This window comes from Rhinopithecus bieti, unplaced genomic scaffold, assembly GCF_001698545.2.
Source record: "Rhinopithecus bieti isolate Rb0 unplaced genomic scaffold, ASM169854v2 scaffold_46101, whole genome shotgun sequence".
Classification (NCBI taxonomy): domain Eukaryota; kingdom Metazoa; phylum Chordata; class Mammalia; order Primates; family Cercopithecidae; genus Rhinopithecus; species Rhinopithecus bieti.
Window position 1 is genome coordinate 1613723 of NW_016819049.1, and position 21442 is coordinate 1635164.

The window sequence follows — 21442 nt, forward strand, 5'->3', positions numbered from 1 at the left end:
ACATATTATCTCAGTTAATCCTTGCAACCACCAAGGAGGTATGTACTCTGATGATCACACATCCTTCCATCAGCCCAGCCCTCAGAAGGGTTAAGGGATTTGTCCAAGGCCACACAGCTTGTAGGAAGCAGTGGCAAGACCCATGGCACATAATGGGCCTCAGCAACTCTGTCCCCTCCCCATCCCAAACCACAATCCAACACTCTCCTCAGCAGCCAGACCAGCACCCTCATATCATAAGGAACAGATGGAGCAGAGCGGTGCCTGCCTCTCATCTTACCTGCCTGGCCACTCCACCCCTCTCCTAATCGGTGATGACAGCACCACCCCAGGCTGTGTTTTGGTCTGAGCTACAGGTGTTTTTTTGTTTGCTTGTTTGTTTTTAAGTGCATTTGAATCCATGGAGAGAGGAGCACAGACAGAGCCAGCTGGTGGGGAGTGGACATGGGAAAGGTTCCTGGTCTCAGGGGTGGTGCCTCGCATCCCTCCCCTCATTGTTTCTGCCAAGGTGCCAGGTGTCTGTCCACCAGCTGAGCTTCGCCAGGCAGACATGGCTAAGGTGCCTGGAGTCCATGAGGAAGGTCTGACAGGCACATCGGCTTTGGATTTGGCACTGGCCCTGGGGCCAGAGGGCTTTCCTCCCTAAAGGGACACCTCCTCCTTGTTGCTCTACTAGTCCTTATTGCAACTTGGAAAAATGCTGAGCAGGAGAGGCACAAGTGGGGCCACTCAGCATCAAAGCCAGGAAGGGAAGACACTCAGAGAGCCCACCTGGGACATCCTCCTTATTTTACTAGGAGGGGGAAACTGAGGCACCAAGTTACCTGCTGAGGAACGCAAGGGAAAATCATGCGGTGAACCTGACCCAGGGACTCCAGGCTCCAAGCCTTTGTCCTTCTAACAGCGCCCCAAGGGTTTCTCTTAAATTGTGTTGGGGGAAGGGAAAATCAGGGTTTTCCTGAGGTCATCCACCCAAGTCTCCACCCCTACAAATAATACTATTTATTGAGCATTTACTATGTGCCGGCTCCGTCCTAATACTTAACATTTACTGACTCATAACAACCCATGAGATTAGTATTCTTATTCCTATTTTCCGGAGGTGGAAACTGAGACAGATAGAGGCGAGGTGACTTGTCTGAGGTCATAGCTAGTGAGTGGTGAAGCCAAGATTGGAACCCAGGTAGTCCAGCTTGGAAGGACAAAGGATGATGTGTGTGTGATAGTGGGGTGGGAGATTTGTCTTTACTTCAGTGAGTGTGGCCTGAATTCATGACATGCCATCTGCCTTCAGAAGTAAAATCGGACACCATCCTCTCTATCACAGGGGTCTCTGAAACATCTCCAGCCTCAGCCCTGCTCCTGGCTTTCTCTCTCATCCAGACATGGCTGCAGCCTCTGGGCTGGGACTGGCCTCCCTACCTCCCCTTCAATCCAGTGCTTCCCTGCTGCCCGAAGGATATTTCCACAAAGTACATGTCACCACAGCCTTCTCTTGCTGGAACCCAACCTTTATAGGAGACCAAGCTGCCTCCTGCAGACCACAGGACCTCCAGGACTCCCCATGGCCACCTCTTGTTATTTCTGCCCTGACTTTCCTATCACCACCATCAAAGGAGAGTCCCCCAGAGGTATCTCCCTGAGGCTTACTTGGTGCCTCTGCTCATGCTGATCCCTTCTGTTTGGATTGCCTTTCCACCTACGCCAGTCCCACTTAATTCCTATTCATCCTTTAAGATTCGTCACAGGCATCACCTCCTCCAGGAAGCCTTCCCTGATTCCCCTCTCCTGTCCGCATCGAGCCAAGTTCAGTGCCTTCCCCTAATATAATATCCCATGGCCTCTGCTGACATCCACCACTGCCCCCACCAAAATATATACCATAACATCATCAGCCAGTGTTCCTGGTGAATCCCAGAGGAGCAGAATCGTGGCTGTGCCCTCCTGGGACACAGTACGGTTGCACATGGTTTGGACTGAGTAAAACCCCTCCACATAGGGAGTGTTAATTCAGCAGGGTGTGCAGGAAGCCTGGTGCTGGGTTAAGGCATGCTTCTAGTCATTTGTATCCCCCTTACCTCCAACAGCTAGAAAGTGGAGCAACAAGGATTCAAACCCACAGCCGTGCTCTCCTGTCCTCTCTCTCCTCTCTCTGTTGTACCCTCTCCTGGGTGAGGACAGCCCAGGACGGGGCCCTCCTAATGCCCTGCTTGGTCACTCTTCTCTCCAGATCTTCCTGAGGCCTGAAAGCCTAGAGCTGCCTGGGATGGCAGGCACCAGGACAACCTATCCCTTCCCTTTCTCCAGGCCCTGCCCTCCCAGAGGGCAGTGGGCAGGGCTGAGATTCAGTGGGGACCCATAGGGATCGCTGTCCTGCTGTCTGGCCAGCGTGTCTTCTGGTTGGTTCATGCCAGTGCATAGTGGTTGTTAAGCATCTCAACCACCATCCCTGACTGTGGGGCCTTTGGCTCTTCCCTCGTCACCAAGCCCAGACTCTCTTCCTGCAGAATGGTCCTCCAGGATACCATTTCCAGGCCAACTTGCCAGCCACATCCCTGATTTCTAGAAGGAACATCTAACCTGCATCTAACCAGCATGGTCCTAAGCATGGGCTCTGAAGTCAGACACACCTGAGTTTGAATCCCAGCCCATCACCTTTTCTACCTCTGCGTCTTTGGGCAAGTGACTTAGCCTCTTGGAACCTCAGTTTCTTCACCTATAAAAATGTCCAATGTAAAGGGCTCCCCGCTGTACCTGCACAGAGCAGGTGGACAGCTCTTACCATGTCCACACCTAACTCTGCCTTCATAGGTTACTCACAGGCCTGCCGTTCCCTGTTAGATCAGAAACCCAGGATAATGCCTCGCACCCCAGAGCCTTTCTATTCTGACCCATTTCTCTTTTCAGCTCTTGGCTGATTTCAGCTCCATGCATCTTCAGACACCTGTGCCCTTTGGAAAGGGAAAAGAGGATAGGAAAGAACATTTATTGAACACTGACTCATGGCTAGTCACCTGCCAGCTCCACAGAACTGACTGCCTTTAATCTCTCCACAAGCCCCTAAAGCAGGATGTACTATGCCCATTTTATAGATGAGGACACTGAGATTCAGAGAGGTCAAGTAACCTGCCCAGTATCACACAGCTTGTATGCATGGACTAGGCTACAAAACCACCACTCACCCAACTCCAGATCCTGTGCCTCTACCTGATCCAGGAGCAGATGTTCAAGCAGAGAATTGGACACAAGGAGCACTGGCCTAGGAGTCTGGAGCCCAGGCTCCTGCTCTGTAAGTCACTGCTGTGTGACCTTGGGCAAATCACTTTCTGTCTCTGGCCTCAGGTCTTCATGTGTCAAATGGCAGAGCAGGAATCTGACAGTCTGACCATTTCCTCTATCAGGCCCTAAGTTGGATGAACGGGCCTTTGGAGGCATAGCAGCCACAACAGCGAGAGGCTGAGTACGCCTGTGCGGGAGGCCAGGCTCTGCCATCCCTCCCTCTGCCCACCCAGGCAGAGCTTCTCTCCAGGGTAGGATCCAGCTTCAGCTGCTTCTGGTTCTTTAGCAATTAAGGGGTGTAATAAATACAGCAGCTCATAAACGGACTACCTGTATTTATTGTGTACCACATTCACTGCAGATTACATCTCATGGTCCGGGCTTGCGGAGCGCTGGGCTCCCAGACAAATGCAATCAAAGGAGATGTGTCTCCTGGGAAGAGCCTCCCACGACCTCAAAGGTGAGTCAGGTAGGAAAATAGACAATGTGAGCCCAGGGGCCGGTGGAGAATATGGATGCCTGGGTTCCAGTTTCAGAGCAGGGTGGATGAGTAAAAAGAGTACTTTGGTACCCAACAGGGGATTGTGTCCCAGCTCTGCCAGGCTTAGCTGGTGGGGCAAGTTACTGAACTGCACAAAACTGAATTCCTTCTCTGTAAAGTCAGGATAAAAATAATGCCTTCCCTGGCCAGGCGCGGTGGCTCACGCCTGTAATCCCAGCACTTTGGGAGGCCAAGGCAGGCAGATCACCTGAGGTCAGGAGTTCGAGACCAGCTTGGCCAACATGGTGAAACGCTGTCTCTACTAAAAATAACAAAAATTAGCTGGGGGTGGTGGCAGGCACCTGTAATCCCAGCAACTTGGGAGGCTGAGGCAGGAGAATTGCTTGAAACCCAAGAGGAAGAGGTGGCAGTGAGCCGAGATTGCGCCATTGCACTCCAGCCTGGGCAACAAGAGCGAAACTCCGTCTCAAAAAAAAAAAAAGGCCTTCCTCATGATGCGTGGAAAATACTGAGCACAGGGCTTGAAGCATGGTAGCCAATAATAGTAACCACTGGCATACACTGAGTTCTTACTGTGTGCGAGGGAGCACACACAGTTTCATTGAATCCTTGTAAAACTCTGCGAAACAGGTAATGTCATTCTATTTTTCAGAGGAGGGAACTGAGGCTCGGAGAGGTGGAATCACTTGTCTAAGGTCACACAGCACAGAAGTGCCTGAGCCAGAAATTGAACCCACGTCTATCTTAATCTGGGGCCACAACTCCTAATCATCATTCTCAATGAATGCTAATTCATCCATCCTCCTCCAAAGTGCAGACCTGTCTTCACACCACCTATGCCATTTTATCTCCCATTATTCTCCAGCAGGGACAGCCTCCCGGGCCGTCACTCACTGCCAGGCTGAAGCCTAGAGACCAGGGCTCACCTGCTCCATCCTCTATAGAGACCTTCTGAATGTGGGGACACACCTCCATAGCCAATTGGTCAGACTATAACGACATACACACGGGACCTCCAATCTCTGCCTGGCTCTTAGCTCCACCCATCCATGGATGACTTCTAGAAGTCAACTTCACTGCACACTTTCCTAATTTACTTCTAAAGGGAGGGGAACCAATGGAGAATCTCTGGAGGGTGGGGTGAAAAGAAAATTGAGACCATGAGGTCCAAGAGCTTTGTTATTGCTCAAAAAAGAGGCACTTAGGAAGGAGATGGCAGGCCTGTCTGCTGTGGGACATGATGTCCTCTCTGGGGCCAGTGGTGGGAGGCCCATCGAAGTCTCCCTATTTCCCTGAGCTGAGGGGGCCCTGGAGGGAGAGTAGCAGTGTGGGTGGGGCCTGTAGGGTCAGGTGGGACCTGGCCTGTCACTTACTTGCCTCATGACTGTGAATGAACTACATAACCTCTCCAGGTCTTTGCTCTCATGCCTGCAAAATGGGGACAGGAATGCTGACTTCCTCTAGAAATTGTGCTAACTGAGCATGAAATGGTATCACAGAGGTACAGTCCTTCATGCAGCGCTTGACACATGGTGGCTCCTTCCCGGCTCTGGGCTCTGTTCCTCCCTCCTGCCCTGCCACAAGGTAGCTCCTCCCAGCTGCTGTCCTAGATACAGGCACATCAGTTTCAGCCTCAGGAGAGGGGAGGACTCTGGGGCGGAGGATTTTGAAGCAGGGAGAGTGATTGTGTTCAGTGGTGCTCAAACTGGGTTCCCTGAGACTAGCAACATCCTAAAGTTATTTTCAATATTTCAAATAACATCTCAGACATCAACCTCTCACCATGGGCTGGCTCAAGGGGCAAGTGTGTTGGGTTTTGGAGCAATTAAATCACCCCCAGGTGACGACCTTGTTTCTTGGGTTGTTCAGAATCTCTAGACACCAGGTCTATATGACTTTGCAGAACAAAAATGAACATTCTATTTGGTGCATAAAATTCTTTAAATCCTAGGGCTCAGAGGGATGAAATGCAAGAGTCAGCATCACAGGCAAGCTTGACTTAGTGGGAATTCCACTCCCCACATCCACCCGGAAAGCACTGGAGAGCAGTTTCCTGCTGTGATCCCCTGTCCTTTCACGTGGTGTCTGCCTCAGGATCTGCTCTGTGGATCCTATGGTCTGAAGGCTCATGTGCCTGTCACAGCAACCCTCATCTGGCCATGGGAAGGTCCTATGCTTACAGATGGGTGTCTAATACAACATGACCCTCAGATGCAGCCAACTGTTTTGTGTATAACAAAACAAGGCATTTAAGGATGCTATGGTTTGAATGTGTGTCCCCTCTGAAAGTCATGTTGAAACTTAACACTCAATGTAATACGATGAAGAGGTGGGGCCTTTAAGAGGTGATCAGATCGTCGGCCGGGCGCGGTGGCTCAAGCCTGTAATCCCAGCACTTTGGGAGGCCGAGACGGGCGGATCACGAGGTCAGGAGATCGAGACCATCCTGGCTAACACAGTGAAACCCCGTCTCTACTAAAATACAAAAAACTAGCCGGGCGAGGTGGCGGCGCCTGTAGTCCCAGCTACTCGGGAGGCTGAGGCAGGAGAATGGCGTGAACCCGGGAGGCGGAGCTTGCAGTGAGCTGAGGTCTGGCCACTGCACTCCAGCCTGGGTGACAGAGCGAGACTCCGTCTCCAAAAAGAGGTGATCAGATGGCAAAGGCTCTGCCCTCATGACTGGATCAATCCACTCATGGATTAATGGGTTACCACGGGAGTGGGTTATCCTGAGAGTGGGTCTGTTATAAAAGCCACTTTGGCATGCTCAGCCCCCTCGCCATGTGATGCCCTACACCGCCTTGGAACTCTGCAGAGTCCCCCGGCAGCAAGATGAACTTCATCAGGTGCAGGTGCTTGACCTTGGACTTCCCAGCCTCCAGAACTGTAAGAAATAAATGCCTTGTCTTTTTAAATTATCCAGTCTCCGGTATTCAGTTATAGCAATAGAAAACACACTAAGACAAAGGGTTTCAAGGGAACTTCAGGTAAACTTCTGACACTACTGTTTGTGTAAGTGCTGCCTTAGATCCAGCTCTTGTGTAACTTACATCACCAGCATATCAATAAAATAAGTTCTTAATCGTCAAAGGTTGGGAAGCATGATCTAGCCCAATACCCTCATTTTGAAAATGAGAAAACTGAGGCTGAGAGAGGGAAAAGGAGCTTGGCCAATTTCCAAAACCAATTAATTAGTCATGGATATGAGCTTGGAAGCCCAGCCCCGTGCCCTGTGGATACACCACATACTCTATGTGCTTCTTATTTATTTTGGGAGCATGCATCTGCCTTTATTAGAGTGCATGTTTCATAAAGGCAAGGACTTGTTTTGTTCACTGGCTTATTTCTAGTGTCTGGAGCAGTGCCTGGCACATAGTGGGTTCTCAATTATATATCTGGATGAATAAATGAATGAATGTATAGTGGAAAAAGAGCAAAAAGAGACGGTGGAGTCAGCAAATCAGAGAAATACACAAAGCCAAGTCAGAAAGAGAGGGAAAGACAGAAGGAGACAGAGAGACAGACAGGCAGATCGGAAAGGATCAGACTGGAGATGGAACAGTGTCAGGTGATGGGGCAGAGGTACACTGAGAAAGGAGAGGCAATTGCCAATGTGTCACCTGGGCAGTTCTTCGGGCATCAGCAGGACAGAATCTCTCGTCAGCAAGGCTTGTGTATATTTCTTTTATCGGCCCAGCTTGTCCAATAAGAGAAAATATTCAATTACTACAGGAAGTCAATAAGAAGCAGCCCCATGAAAGAAGCTGCTTATGAAAACCCGCCCTCCAGATACACACACTCGGGGCAAGTGTCCTGCTAATCTGGGCCCATTAGAGCTCATGAAAAGCTCTCAGCACCTGGGGCCACTCCAGCGGGGGAGCGGCCTTCTGCCCAGATGGCAGCTCCTGGGTGCCTCTGCAGGTGCTGCCTTGGAAGGCACATCTTTAAGAGACTTGCAGATTCTAGCATGGGCTTCATGTATGCTGACACGGCTGCATGAGGCTGATGGCCTGGGAGGAGATGATGGGTGTGAGTAACCTGCATCCCTGGCTGCCACCCAGGCATCCACAACAATACCTCAGCAGAGAGAGTGCCAGCAGGGCCCTGTTCATCAACTTCCTCCCCCAAAACCCAGACTCCCAGGAGAGAGAGATTTGATGCTGGAAAGTGTTTCTTGGCTTTGCATAAGGATTTGCAAGAAGGTTCCTTCAGAGGGCCAGCTCCCAGCAGTGGAAATGAGGGTTCGATTTCAGAAGTCAAACAGGCCCATATGGCGACTCCTGTTCTATCACTCCTGCGGGGAATTCCACAGCCAGCTCCTGCTCAAACCTTGGGTTAGAGGACGGTCCCAGGAGGACCTGGGATCTGGGGAAGCCTGGGCTGTGGGGGTATTCCTAGGGAAGGAAAGGGGAGATATCCACACCTATTTAAAATCCCTCCCATTCAAGTACAAGCCTGCCTGGGGTCAGTGAAGGGGTGGTGGGTGAAAGATTCCTCCCCATTTACCCATCCCTCCCTTCCTCCCTCAACCCACCCACTCACCCACCTACCATCCATTCAGTAGACATACACTGAGTTGCTACTATGTGCCAGGGGCTGTGCCAGGGAGTGCAAGGTGCAAATAAGTATGGACACGTAGGTGAGTGGTGGTGGTGGTGGTAGCTTGGAGGAGACAAGGAGGCAGATAACAGCAGTGCTGGGGAGCCCACAGTGGGGAGGACTGACTCCACCGGCATAACCCTGGACACAGGGGAGAGGAATCGTGGGGAAGGGGATGGCGAAGGTTAGTCTTGGGGGAATGCAGAGGTAGAGATGGGAAGATGGAAAGGCAGGAGAAGGGGCCTCCCTCCTGAGACATGGCCACAGCTCCGGGAGCTGGCACCCCTATTTGGCCTAAACATACATATGTGACAGGCCCTTCAACTGCCTGTCCCATCTGTGTGCACCAGCTTCAGGCACTCCGTGCACTTGGGGTACAGTGCTGACATGCGTGAGCTCATGAAATGCTCAGAACAACCCTATGAAGTAGGTATCACCCCATCATCCCCGCAGTACAATGGGGAAACTGAGTCCAATGGGAAAAGAGAGATAATTGACTTGTCCAACATCACACTGTTGGTAAGTGATAGGGCTGGAATCCAAACTCAGGGGTCAGAGTCAAAAGTGGCTTTTATAGAAAGTGCTTTCTCTTCCTATGTGATCACAATGAATCCTCACAACAGCCCGCGAGGCAGGCTACCGCAGGTTCACTGGGGTCAGTGAAGGGGTGGTGGGTGAAAGATTCCTTCCCATTTACCCATCCCTCCCTTCCTCCCTCAATCCACCCACTCACCCATCTACCATCCACTGAGTAGACGTACATTGGCACATACTATGTGCTAGGGGCAGTGCCAGGGAGCGCAAGGTGCAAACAAGCATGGGCACACAGGTGAGTGGTTTTTACAGAAGGAAACTGAGACTTGGAGATATCAGTGACAAGGCCGAGCAACCTCGGGAGATTTCAAGCTGTTTCCAGCTTTGTAGCTCAGGGCCTGTACCCCATGCCCATCCCCAGGGCTCAGGGAAGCAAGGACGGGGTGATGGTTTCCTCCCGCTTCTCTTCTTCTCCTGCTCCATCCCAGTCCTGGTGCCCTATATCACCATTCCTTACCTCATCTCCCTCTGGACATTGAGGTGATGTCCAGCAGCATGGGTGATGAGCAGCATGGGTGACAGAGGCCAACCCAGAGACAAGGAGGAGGTGCTGAACTCTGGGGGTATGTCTGGCAGTTGCCTGCCTCCTCCCCACCAGGAGCTCCAGCCCCTTTGAATGCTGTCCCCTGGCCGGGAATGGGCTCGCCCCTTGTGGTGTCCCAACTTCCCTGAACTAACCTCATTTCCCTTTTTTTCTTTGTCCTCCGTGAGCCCCGTGCCACTGACTGGCTCATTTGTCCTGAAAGCGGACAGCCCAGTGACACCATGCTCACCCCATCACTGATGCTTCTGCAGAGGCTGGGTTGGTTTCTGCCTTGGCCAGCTCCCTGGAGACCCTGGGAAAGTCACCCCCCTCTCCAAGGTGCTAGGTTCTCCTTGGAAAACTGTGATGATGAATTTGGAAGCCAAAGGTGGTTGTACGAATTCACAGTACCATGGGAGCTATTATGATGAACAGCATCAGATATTGGAAATAAGTGGATGCCCAGCCCACATTCACCAGTTATGAATGGAGCAGGGTGTGGGGGAGAGCCATGGATACATGGCTTGGGTAGCATGGATACAAACATCTTTCCCCTAAACAGACCCAAATTCAAATGAATTGCCACAATTTTGTGATAACTGAGCCCAATAACTACTAGGATTGAGGGTTTACCATGTACCAGACTCGCTATACCTTTCTCCTATCTGTCCTCTTATTTAATCCTTACCTAGGAGGTAGGTACTGTTATTAACCCATTTTACAGATGAGGAAACTGAATCTTGGGCAGGGTAATTAACTCACCTGAGTTTATTTACCTGGTTAGCAAAACATGGCTATGATTTAGCCCCAAGTCAGCTAGACCCCAAACCAGAGCTCCTGATACGACACCTATCTGTGGGGTGTGGCACCAGAGAGAGGAAGCGCCATGCCCTAGTCTCCAAAGTCTCCAGCCCAGTGCTGCTCTTCCCTGAGCCAGGCAGCCAGGCACAGAGGCCCAGGAAGTTGGCTAGACTCCTTCCCTGAGCCAGCTGGAGGCCCTGGGGGATGGCCCAGGCTAGCCATCCCTTGACAGATGGGAGCCCCGAGGCCCAGAAAGGCGCAGAGATGGGACTGAGGTCACGCAGTGCCTTGGGGCTTTCCTCGGTGGACCCCTGCCCGGGCCAGACAGCTTTATTAATCTCGCTCCTCCTGTCGCCCAGATGGCGGCTCAGCCCCATCTGCACGGAGCAGGGGCTCAGGAGGGGCTCTCTGATTAAGAAGAACAGCTCAGTTCATAAATCACTCCTTTTACTTCCACTCCCCCCAGCCCCCGGGGCATGCTTTCTGGAGAGAAGGAAAGGAGGCGGCTGGACAAGAGAGATGGAGAAGCCCCCAGTGGAGGAAGCAAACGAAGGTCTGGGCTCACGGGTGCAGAGCTGAGAAAGGGCTTGCACGTGCCCTGGCCAGGAGAGGGCGCTGTGGCTAAGGGCAGAGCCTCAGAGGACCCTATGTTCTCCTGCAACTGGGTTCCCACCAGTGGGGGATCTGCCTGTGCCAGCCACAAGCCTGAGCCAAACACCTCACCTCTGGAGCCTCGCCTCCACATCTGGGAGGTGGGGATGCTCAGAGCTAACTTCTAGGATCCTTTCCAGGAGGATGCAAGGGGATGATGAGGGTGAAAGCACTTGACAGGCTGCACATCCTGTTCCCTCCTTCCTGCGCTCCCGGCACCAAGAGTGCCAGCCCTGGGCTTGGTCCAAGGCATAGGGACCAAGGGCTGCCCTTCCTCAAGGACTCACTCAAGTCTAGTGAGACAATCACCGCAGTCCCTACTTGGAGAGAAGTGTTACTGGCCACATTAACCAAGTGTCCTAGGCTTGCCAGGCAAGATACAAAAATGAAACCCTGACTGCTAGGGTGAGACTGGGGTAGGGAGAGCCTAGAATCAGGGAGGCCATGTGGGGAGGACCAGGACAGGGTCAGCATTTACTGAGGCCTGATGATAACACAAGGCAATGTATTATGGGCGTTCACTTAAAATGATCTCACTTGATCCTCCACAAAGCTCTACAAAGTAGACGATATTATCATCATTCCCCTTTAGGGATGAGGAAACTAAAGCTCCATAGGGCTAGAAAGGTCCCAGAGCTGGGAAGAGATGGAGCTGGGATTTATAGCCAGGTTTTGCTGGACTACAAACCCATATCTTTTCCTTGGTCAGGACGCCAGCCCGAGGCCTGGAAGACTAACAATGATTCTTGCCATCAGGTTCAAGGCTGATGGGGAGGACTTATTTGCTCACTGGCTGTGCCTGCTGGGCCTCATCCCAAGACAGACGGTCTCATAAACAAGCAATTGGCCTGAGATCCTGGCATGCCTGGTGCTGGCACCAACATGGGGACATGGTCACAGCTGAGCGGGGGATAAAATCTAATTAGGCTCCTGAGGGGTGGGTGCCTTGAGGGTTAACCAGGAGCGCAGCCTGCTGTGGATGCAATCGGATCCTAAATGACAGGCTCCCCTGCCCCCCCGGCTCATGGAGCTGTGAATGTCAAGGTGGCACAGAGCATCTGCAGGCTCTGGGAAGGACCCCTCTCTAGTCTGTGAGTTGAGCCAGGCTGGGCACCCCGTCCCTGCCACCAGCCCTTTCTTCTGTCCCATGTAGAACTCCCACAGGGCCATCAGAGAATCATCAAAGAAGGAAGCATCTTAGTGAGGGTTGTCTCCAACTCCTCATTTCACACTGCGGGAGCTGAGGCCCAGAGAGGGACGGGCTCTTGCCCAGAGTCACACAGCATGGCTAGAACGAGGACCTCCTGACATGAAGCCCACTGCTCTTCCCACCAATTGAGGCAGCCTCCCAGGACTTACACCTGCACGTAGGTAACTCCTGAAAGTGCTTTATACACATTATGTCATCAGACCCTCCCAACTACACTGCGAGGTGAGCAGTCATGTTTTACAGATGAGGAGACTGAGGCTCACTAGCCTGAAGTCACACAGTAGGTTGGAGGACCCGCTGGGACAAAATAAGGTTCCTGGCTCTTCTGCCCTGGCCGTCTTCCAGAGGACTCTGAGTCCCCAAACCCCAGGGTGACCCTCACACAATCCATGCCTGCCATCCCCCATAGACCGGGGCTGGTCTTAAGCCACAGAAGGTGCCAGTCCCAGAAACAGGTCGGGGGTCCCTCTGCCTGTCTGAGGCACTAGACATTGCACTGAGACCACCTGTTTGCAAAGGCCTCTGCGGACAAAGCTCTTCACCCTCTTTCAGGGACTGTTACTTTGCTACTCTGTCAGAAGGCAAGGCAACCTGGGAAACCCACACAGTTTGAACTTGGGGGGTGCACAGAAGCGCGGAGGTCACTCTGTTTGTCAGGGAGAGTGTTTGGCCTGATGACACTAGCGTCCACCTCCAACAGCCAAGTGTAGTTGAAGCAGGCCAAGCGAACAAGTCCCGGGGCCTGGGAGGGATGGTGTGGGTCAGAGTGAAGCCGCCCCCTCTGCTCAGGATACCCACCCACACCCTGTCCTTTGAGCCCAGCTGAGCCCTCCAGGAAAGGTGCCCGATCTGGGGAAAGGCAGGTGCCAGGAGGAGAGAAGCAGACATTCAGGTGTGGCAGGGAAACCCAGTTCTGGGAGATGGTGTAAGCACCAGGGGAACGGAAGGAAGGCTGACTCAGCCTGCTGTGGGGAGAGCAGACAGCCCCACAGCCTCCCATAACCTTGGGGAAGGGGCTGTAGGCACAAGGGGGCAGATGGCCTGGCTGCTTCCATGGGGTTCAGAGAGCATCCCCTCAGTGGCCTCCCTGGGCAGCCAAAGAACCATTATTCTTGTGGTAACTCACACCACAACACTCTTGATTCATTCGCTCCTGCCTACGTTCGTGCTTTTGTTCATTCCCCATTTAGTGAGATCCTTGGCCTTTGCAGGAGCCCCACTTGCCAGAAAGAATGGAAGGAGTGACCCCCAGACCTGAGGGATCAGCCAGCAGCAGCCTCTGAAGCCCCTCTGATGATGGATAGCTCTGCTCTGGCTGCTCCACAGTGTCCCTGTGTCCTAGTCCCTCAGGAACCCCCCATACACACACATGGGCTTACGGCCACAGCAGTCTCCAATCCTCACCGCGTCCCCTACCCAGCCTTGCATAAGCCAGAGCTTCTGGTAGCACCTGCTCTGGCTCCACCTGGACTGAGTCTTATTTCTCATCCCCCAGGCTGCCTCCCTGAAGGTTTTCGGAAACTTCATGCTAACCAGAGCCTGGGTTTCCACAGCTCTTTCTGTATACCTGGCCTTGAACTAAAGGCATACAGGTCCTTACAAGAATCTAGAGGGTGTGTCCACTCTCCACTGACCCTGTGATTGAACTGGGCTCAGAGACGGTGTGCAACCTACCTCACATCATTCAGCCAGGCTGCAAAAGCCATCTGGCCTGACTCCAAAGCACAGCACCTAGCCCCTTAACAAGGATCTCGCACATCTACCCCCACCCTTTGGCAGTCGGATGAGGCCTCTGGACCCCACTTAAATATAATACAAGATTAAAAAGGAAACCAATTATATTGAAATATAGCTATCAAAAACTTTATCTTGGGGGACAGGGTCCCTGTTGCCCAGGCTGGAATGCAGTGGCATGATCATGGCTCACTGCAGCCTCCAACTTCTGGGTTCAAGGAATCCTCCCACCTCAGCCTCTCAAGTAGCTGGAACTCCAGATGCATGCCACCATGCCCAGCTAATTTTTTCTCTTTTTGTAGAAACAGGGTCTCCCTATGACACCCAGGCTGGTCTCGAACTCCGGGGCTCGAGCAATTGCCTGCCTTGGCCTCCCAAAGTGCTGGGATTACAGGTGTGAGCCACTGTGCACAACCAAAATACTTTTCAAAAAGCAAATTTGGAATAGGATAATACAAGTGCTTTTTTTATGAACATGCAAAACTCAAGATCTAGTGACGGATCTAATAACTGTCATCATTTTAAGAAATTCCCAGCAATTTTTAGGTAATTTGAAAATATGCACTTAGATCTATTGATGACAAAGTCACAAGTACTGCTAACCGTACTGTGGTTTGTTGCTTGTGTTTATAATGGAAGAAAATACTCATTTTCAGTGAAACGTTAAAGTGAAGATATGTTTCTCAAAGTTCACCAATCCCTTGAGTTCTATGGAATCCATGGACCCCAGAATGAGAACATCATTTGGCCTTGAAGGTAATGGCTCAGCCCATCTGTCTTAGCAGTCCAATCTGCCACTCAACGATTCCCATCCTTCCCCCAAATCATCCTTCTCCTCAGCCCCAGCTCTCAGCAGAGGGACAAAAAGTTTGCAGCAGAAGCAAATGGGACCATGTGAGCAGGAAAGAGGGTGGGGATCAAAACCCTAAATTCCGTGGAAAGAGTACGTGGGGCAGGACCGTGGCCATCTTCCTGCCTAGGGCAGGCCCAGCCATTCTGGGTCACGGGGAGAACAGAGAGCCAGCTAGCATGGGAAAAGTCCCTGGGAACTTTCTAACCCTCAGACCTCTGGGACTTGGCCCTAAGATTTGGGTTCTGCAGGCTCAATGAAGGCCCACAAGTCTCTCCTTTTCTCATATCCCTGGAAGGTCTACAAAGTTAGCTTCAGAGACCTCAAGATGAGAAGGATCCTGAGGTTTATCTAGGGTCCAAGGCTCCAAGTATGCTGAAAATTATGGTCCCCAAATCTGGGGTGACAATACAAGTCATCAGCTAATGGCCCATCTGCCAGTCAAACCCACAAGGAATCCTTCCAGGTCATTCCCAGCAGCCAGAGCCCAGGTTCCCTGACATCAACCCATGTGGGCTTTGGCTCTTGGCCTCTGCCCCCTCCTCTTCTAGGCAGCCCAAACTGGATGGTTGATGCCACCGGCCTCCTGCTGGGGCCAGTCAGCATGTGTCTGGAATGGAGACTTTCTTCTCTGGAAACCCTCCTGCCTCCAGAGAGAGCCTGGGGCTGGGGTGTGAGGTGGCAGCAGCTTTTTCTGCTTACCCAGAGGTTTGTGGTGGGGAATGGAATGTAGGGAAAGAGGTGCTGTGAACCTGCCTGGGTCCTGCGGCTGGGTGGGACTCTGGGATGTCCATCTCAGCACTAAAATCACCTTCAAGGAGCGGGGTTTACATGGGGACCAGGAGGACCTTGCAGGACTGGCCTCATCCTCTTGGGCCCACTTCCTAAAGGGGGTGCCCCCAGGACCAAGGGTGGGAGAAACAGGCCATCTGTATTAATCCATTCTCACACTGCTAGAGAGAAATACCCGAGATGAGTAATTTATAAAGAGGTTTAACTGACTCATAGTTCCGCATAGCTAGGGAGGCCTCAGGTAACTTACAATCATGGTGGAAAGCACCCCTTCACTGGGCGGCAAGAGAGAGAGGTGAGTGTAAGCGCAGGAAAAACTAACATTTATAAAACCATCAGATCCCGTGAGAATGCACTCACTATCATGAGAACAACATGGTGGAAACTGCTCCCATAATCCAATTACTTTCCTTCCTCAACATATGGGGATTACAATTCAAGATGAGACTTGGGTGGAGACACAGCCAAACTATATCATCATCCTTGTGGTTTTCTGGTGCATCCATCCCACCTGGGTCTCAAAGCTGCCTTGGAATTCAAATCCTGGACATGGAGCTGAGCTAGAAAGTAGCTTAGAGGTTACCCCCATTCTACAGCTCAGGAGACTGTCCAGAGGGGAGGGGACTGGCCCAGAGGCTCATAGCAAAATCAGAGCTGAATGGTGGCTCCCAGCCTGAGTGCTCCTGACCACACACTGGGCGACCTCCAAATGCAGCCCAAGCCAAGCCCAGCCCGAGGGACAGGTGACTCTGAACTCGCTGCTGTTGAACCTTCTCTACCAGATTATAAACACTTTGGCGATCAAGTCTGTTTCTCCCACTTCCTCTGAGTCCCTTCACAGAATACAGGGGGTACTAGATGGTGCCCCCCAATAAGGATTCAGTCATTATAACAATACCATCAATGTAATAACTGCTCCTGCTTCATGTGTGCCAGGAACCATACTAAGCACTTTCCAACATCACCTGAAAGTGGGTGAACTATTCCTGAGTTACCCAGGGGTAAACTGAGGCTCAGAGAAGGTATGTAAGCTTCCCATGCCAGCTGGTGAGGGAAGAACAGGGGCTCAGATGCCAGAAGACACGTGGCTGCTAAGGGCCAGGACACCTGCCGGCTGATGGGCACTCAGAGGGCAGAAGCAAGTGGTGAAGAGGAGGAATTGGCAGCCCCGAGTCCTGGGTTTGAGTCAAGACCCTGAAAACTTGGGCAAAGCCTGCCCTCTCTCTGACTCTCAGTTTTTGCTGCTTTTCACAGTCAAGCCTCAGAGTGGGGCAGGAGCCCCCTCACCTCCTTCCCACTGGCCCTCCCTTCCCACATTGCATCCCCCCCAGGGCCTGGAGCTCCAAAAAAGACCCTTTGAAAGACAATAATCCATCCCAAAATATGCAGGGCTGTTGCTGGGACAACCTGGCCCACCACACTGCCCAGATTTAAATATTTAATGGCTTCACGGGTATTAAGGGGGCCTGGGAACTGGGAGGGAAAGGGCACAGTTCTGAGCCAGGGGTGAGGGACGGGGGAGCCCTGGGTACTGCTGCCAGCACAGTCTCACTCCCACCCTTACCCCAGCAGAAAAGGGTGCAGGGAGCTTCCAGCTTTCCATGGTACGCTTAGTGTCAGAGAGGATAAAGCAGGTGGTATTTGGAACCCAGGGAGTGGGTGAGACACAGAATTCCACACTGGGGCTATGGCAAGGGTCAGGAGAGGGGAAAGGGGGGTCCCAGGGGGAGTTTCCCTTTTGCAGGTGAACACAGGAAACTTACTTTTACCTCATAAATGCCTACTGTGCAGTGGACACTGTGCTAAGTTCTTACATCATCTCCTTTGAACCCCACTATAGTCTATGAGACAGGCATATTATTATTCCCAGTTGACAGCTGAGAACACTGGGGTCAGAGGGATGAAGTGACTCACCCAAGGCTATACCACTGCTGAGGAGCACCAAAGCCAGTGCTCTTTGAGTACAGCCAGCAGGTATGAAGCACTTTCTATAGGCCAGGCACTGTTAAGGACGTTGCATGTTCTAATTCACTTGGCTCTTGCAATGTCCCTATGAAGTAGGCATTGCCACCCCCATTTTACAGATGTGGAAATGGAGGCCCCAAGAGGGAAAGTAGGAGCCAAGATCATAGATTGGGCCATGGGGCAGGGGCCCTGGATTCAAGCCTCAGCAGTCAATTCCAGAGCTGAGGCTCTTATTAGCCGAAATTTAGGAAGTTGGATAATAAAAAATAAAAATCAAATCTAAAATCCTTTTTCACTCTGGTACTTTGTCCAAGTCCTCCCCAGTTGGTTAGGACAGCAAGAGGAAATTCTTCCAACAACTTCATAAAGAAGATGAGTCAGCGGGAGTTCTGGCTCCAGCCTCTTGCTCTACACACAGAGACACGTGCAAACAAACCCACACAGACAACACAGACCCAGGTACACAGACCAGCTGTGGATGCAGACCAAACACGTGCACATACTGATATGGCCATGGATCACTTTCTTGCATGAACGAACCTAACTATAGTGTCATGAAAAAGACATCCAAAGTCATTTGGCCAATGCCTCTGTGAATATCAAAACTGTTTCTCGACAGCCAAACTGACCTTACTCTTAAAGATCTTTAGGAAGCAGGGCAGCTCCCACAACCTTATTCTCACGTCTCCTCCTTAAGTGGGAAGTCCTTCCCGGCATCTAACCAGATTCCTTCCTCCTTTACATGAATCACAAAACAGCTCCTTGCATCAATGTTCTGCTTCACAGCCCCCAAAGCCCTCCATGCTTATGTCCTTGCTTGATCCCCGTAACCGTCCAGCAAAGCCAGCACAGCAGAGACGATTCTATTTCACTGGGAGTGGGGCCCAGAGAAGTTAAGCAGCTTGCCTGAGATGACACAGCCGTATTGGAGCCGTGCTTGCTTGGGATGAACTAAGTGCTGTGCATTTGATTTTACTGCTGATATCACAGCCCCTTCAACTATCCCAGGCTGCCATCAGTGTCCCATCAATTTCACTTTGTCTGCTCCTCTCTGCAATGAACTTTCTCAGCTCTCAGCCCGTGTTCTGTAAAGAGACTTTGCTGGTCTTGTGTCACGTCTCCTCCTGCCTGAATAATGCTCATGTGCAGCGTGAAGGAGAGGTCTCTCAGAACTCAAGGGCCTGAAGCTCCCAGAAGTTTCCAGATCCAGAGGCAACAGGTGTCTTCCGGTCCCAGGGAGGGCAAGTTTCCTGAACCTCGAAAGCAGGCAGACAGTGGAGGCCTCCCTTCCTTCCCACAGCATCCTCCAGCTCCAAGGCAGGCTTCCCCCAACCCCCAGGGCCCAGGAACTGTCATCAGAGCAGAAATCAAGCCCAGCCCCGGGCCTCACTCCACAGGGCATCTGCCCCATTGATATTTGCTTGGTAATAAATACTGGAGACAGAGGGTCTTCTCAGGGCAACTGCAATTGATTCTAGTCACCTGGCCCGAATTAGGTGAGGCCACAACCCCTTCCCATAAGAGGAATGACTACAGGTACTCAGAGCTCAAATTATGGAGGGCGAATAACCGGAAGACAGAGAGACCATGACAGAAGCGCCCTGCATGGCTGAGAAAAGACTGCAAGGAAATGAATCAAAGAGAGAACCCAAGGCTTGGGCCTGAGTAGATGGACAGGAGGGAGTCAGAGTCCTGTTTTCTTTCCTCCCCATAAAAAGCATCCCAGCTGCTCCTTGGAGTCATAAAGAAAGATGTACGCCAGGGGTTGGGGGAGGGAGAGGGCTGGGCTTGGAAGGAGACAGGCAGGGGGCTGAAACAAAGGAAAGCTGAGAAACGCCTCATCCCTCCACAGTCGGTCACCAGCTCCACCAACCCGTCAGGCTCCCCAGGCCCGGCAGGACGCTGACAATCCCACTAGGAAGCCCAGGATGAGCAAGGAGTCACCCTTTCAGAGTGCCAGGACAATATTCCTACTTTTCTTTGGGGGAAAAAAAATAATAGTAACAATCATCATTATCTTCTCCAGGTCTTAGTTCCTCCATCTGTGGAATGGGGACAGAAATCCCCACCTGGCTCACCTCATGGGAGCTGGGCAGGATGGAAGGTAATAAATACCGGAGAAGGGCTTAAGGAAGGGACATCGATGTGATGGGGACAAGAAAGGATTTGCCGAACACTCGTCTACAGCGGTGTTGGTAACTTTTTCCATAAGGGGCCAGATAGTACCTATTTTAGGATTTGGGGCCATATTGTCTCCATCACAGCTACCCAGATCTGCCTTGGGTTGAGAAAACAGCCGTAGAGAGCACGGGGACAACTGGATGTGACTCTAGGACAACCCCACTTTAGTTACAAATTAACACTGGGCAGGATCTGGCCCACAGGTTATAGTTTGTGCATTCCTGACTTTAAGAATTATTGAGGGAGTGACTTTCGGCTAATGGAGAGGACTCCCTCTCAGTGAATGCATTTCCCTCTGTTGTGTGGGGACAGAGACTGGAGAGGGAACAGAACTGCCTATCCAGAGAGCTGGGTTCACGCCCCATGTGGCTGTGCAGCTTCTGGCAAATCTCTGCACCTCTCTGAGCCTCAGCAGCCTCATGTGGAGCATAAGAATAAAGATGGCACCTACCTCCCAGGGTTGTCATTCATGAGAGTCAAATGAGGCCCTCATGGGTCATGGGCAATGCCCTTAGCGATGAGAAACACTGGGCAAGTGGTGGCTGACTTAAACCTCTGCAGAGGGAGCTCTAGCCGTGACTCCTGGGAGCTGGTGAGGGTTAGTCAAAGCCCGGAGTGGGGAACGTGAGGAGCTGAGCAGCCCAGGTGGGATCTTTCCAACAGAAGAGGCTAAAGGAACTGGAGGAAGTCGAGCTGGTCACCCACCGAGGCCTGGGACCTGATGCTGCTGCCCTGTTTGAACACAGCAAGTCCCTCTACCCCCACCCCTGTAGCACATGGGAACGGAGCTTTGCTGCGCAAGGGTTGCCAGAGGACCAGGCAAGAAGGGCACATGCAACAGTTGTGCTGAGATCTGTTTGGGCAGCTTTGGTCTGCCTGCCTGCTGTGGACCTTGGCCCCATCTCTGGGGCCATAATGGATGACAAATGACCCATCCAGAGCATATGACGAGCCAAGGGTATGCACTGTGATTAGCCTGCTGTGCCTGGGAAGGTCTCTTCCCTGCTCTGCTGAGGCCCAATAGCAATTACAAGGGGCAGGGAGGCTGGAGGCCGTGTGGGCAGACCTGGGGCAGAGAGGAGGCTGGGCCCCTGACAGACGAGCCAGTCATCTCCTTTGCATCCCTGGGAAAGAGACGATACGACAGTAATGGCGATGATGGCAATAAGAGTTAATACAGAATGCTTGCTAAGTGCCAGAAATGGTTGTAAATACCTTGCATCTGTTAACTCATTTAACTTTCACAACAACCTACAAAGTAGGTACAATTATTATGCCTATTTTACAAATGAGGAAACCAAGGCACAGAGAGGTGAAGTCACTGGCCCAGAATCGCACAGTGATTAAGCTGGCATCCAAAGCTAGGCAGTCTCTCCAGCATCCGGGCTCAGAGGTGTCCAAGTCCCAAAGCTGGTAGGGCCAAGGACGGAGCGCTTCAAAATCAGAAACCCCACTAGAAAGAGCATTGTAGTGGGAGTCGGGAGACCCAGGGTTTGGTCCTTGCTCTGCCACTAACCAGCCTCTGATGTTGAACAAGTTACATGCCTGCCCTGGGCTTCTCTGGGCACACATCATGCAGAGTGGCGAGTGGCCCAGGTGGAGCTGTCTCTGCCACTCACTACCTGTGTGGCCTTGGCCTTTCTGAGCCTCAGCACACCCTGTAACCTCACAGGTCATTGTGAATGTTGAATGAGATCACACCGCATAAAACATGGAGAAGAAACAGGTGCTATTGTGATTCATTTGGAAGTCACACCTTTC

At 51.9% G+C, this 21442-nt stretch overlaps 1 protein-coding gene across 5 annotated transcripts in view; it reads right to left on the reverse strand.

Annotated features, from left to right (window-relative positions):
* Window positions 1-21442, reverse strand: part of TSPAN18 (tetraspanin 18) — a 205165-nt gene that overhangs the window by 26733 nt on the left and 156990 nt on the right. For 4 of the 5 annotated variants that reach the window (XM_017858099.1, XM_017858101.1, XM_017858102.1 and 1 more), the window contains one exon: window positions 7402-7478. The exons of the other annotated variant lie outside the window; for it this stretch is intronic. In XM_017858099.1, the coding sequence (XP_017713588.1) occupies window positions 7402-7421 (20 nt within the window). In that variant the 5' untranslated portion in view covers window positions 7422-7478. The remainder of the gene's footprint in view (window positions 1-7401; window positions 7479-21442) is intronic. 5 annotated transcript variants of the gene reach the window in all.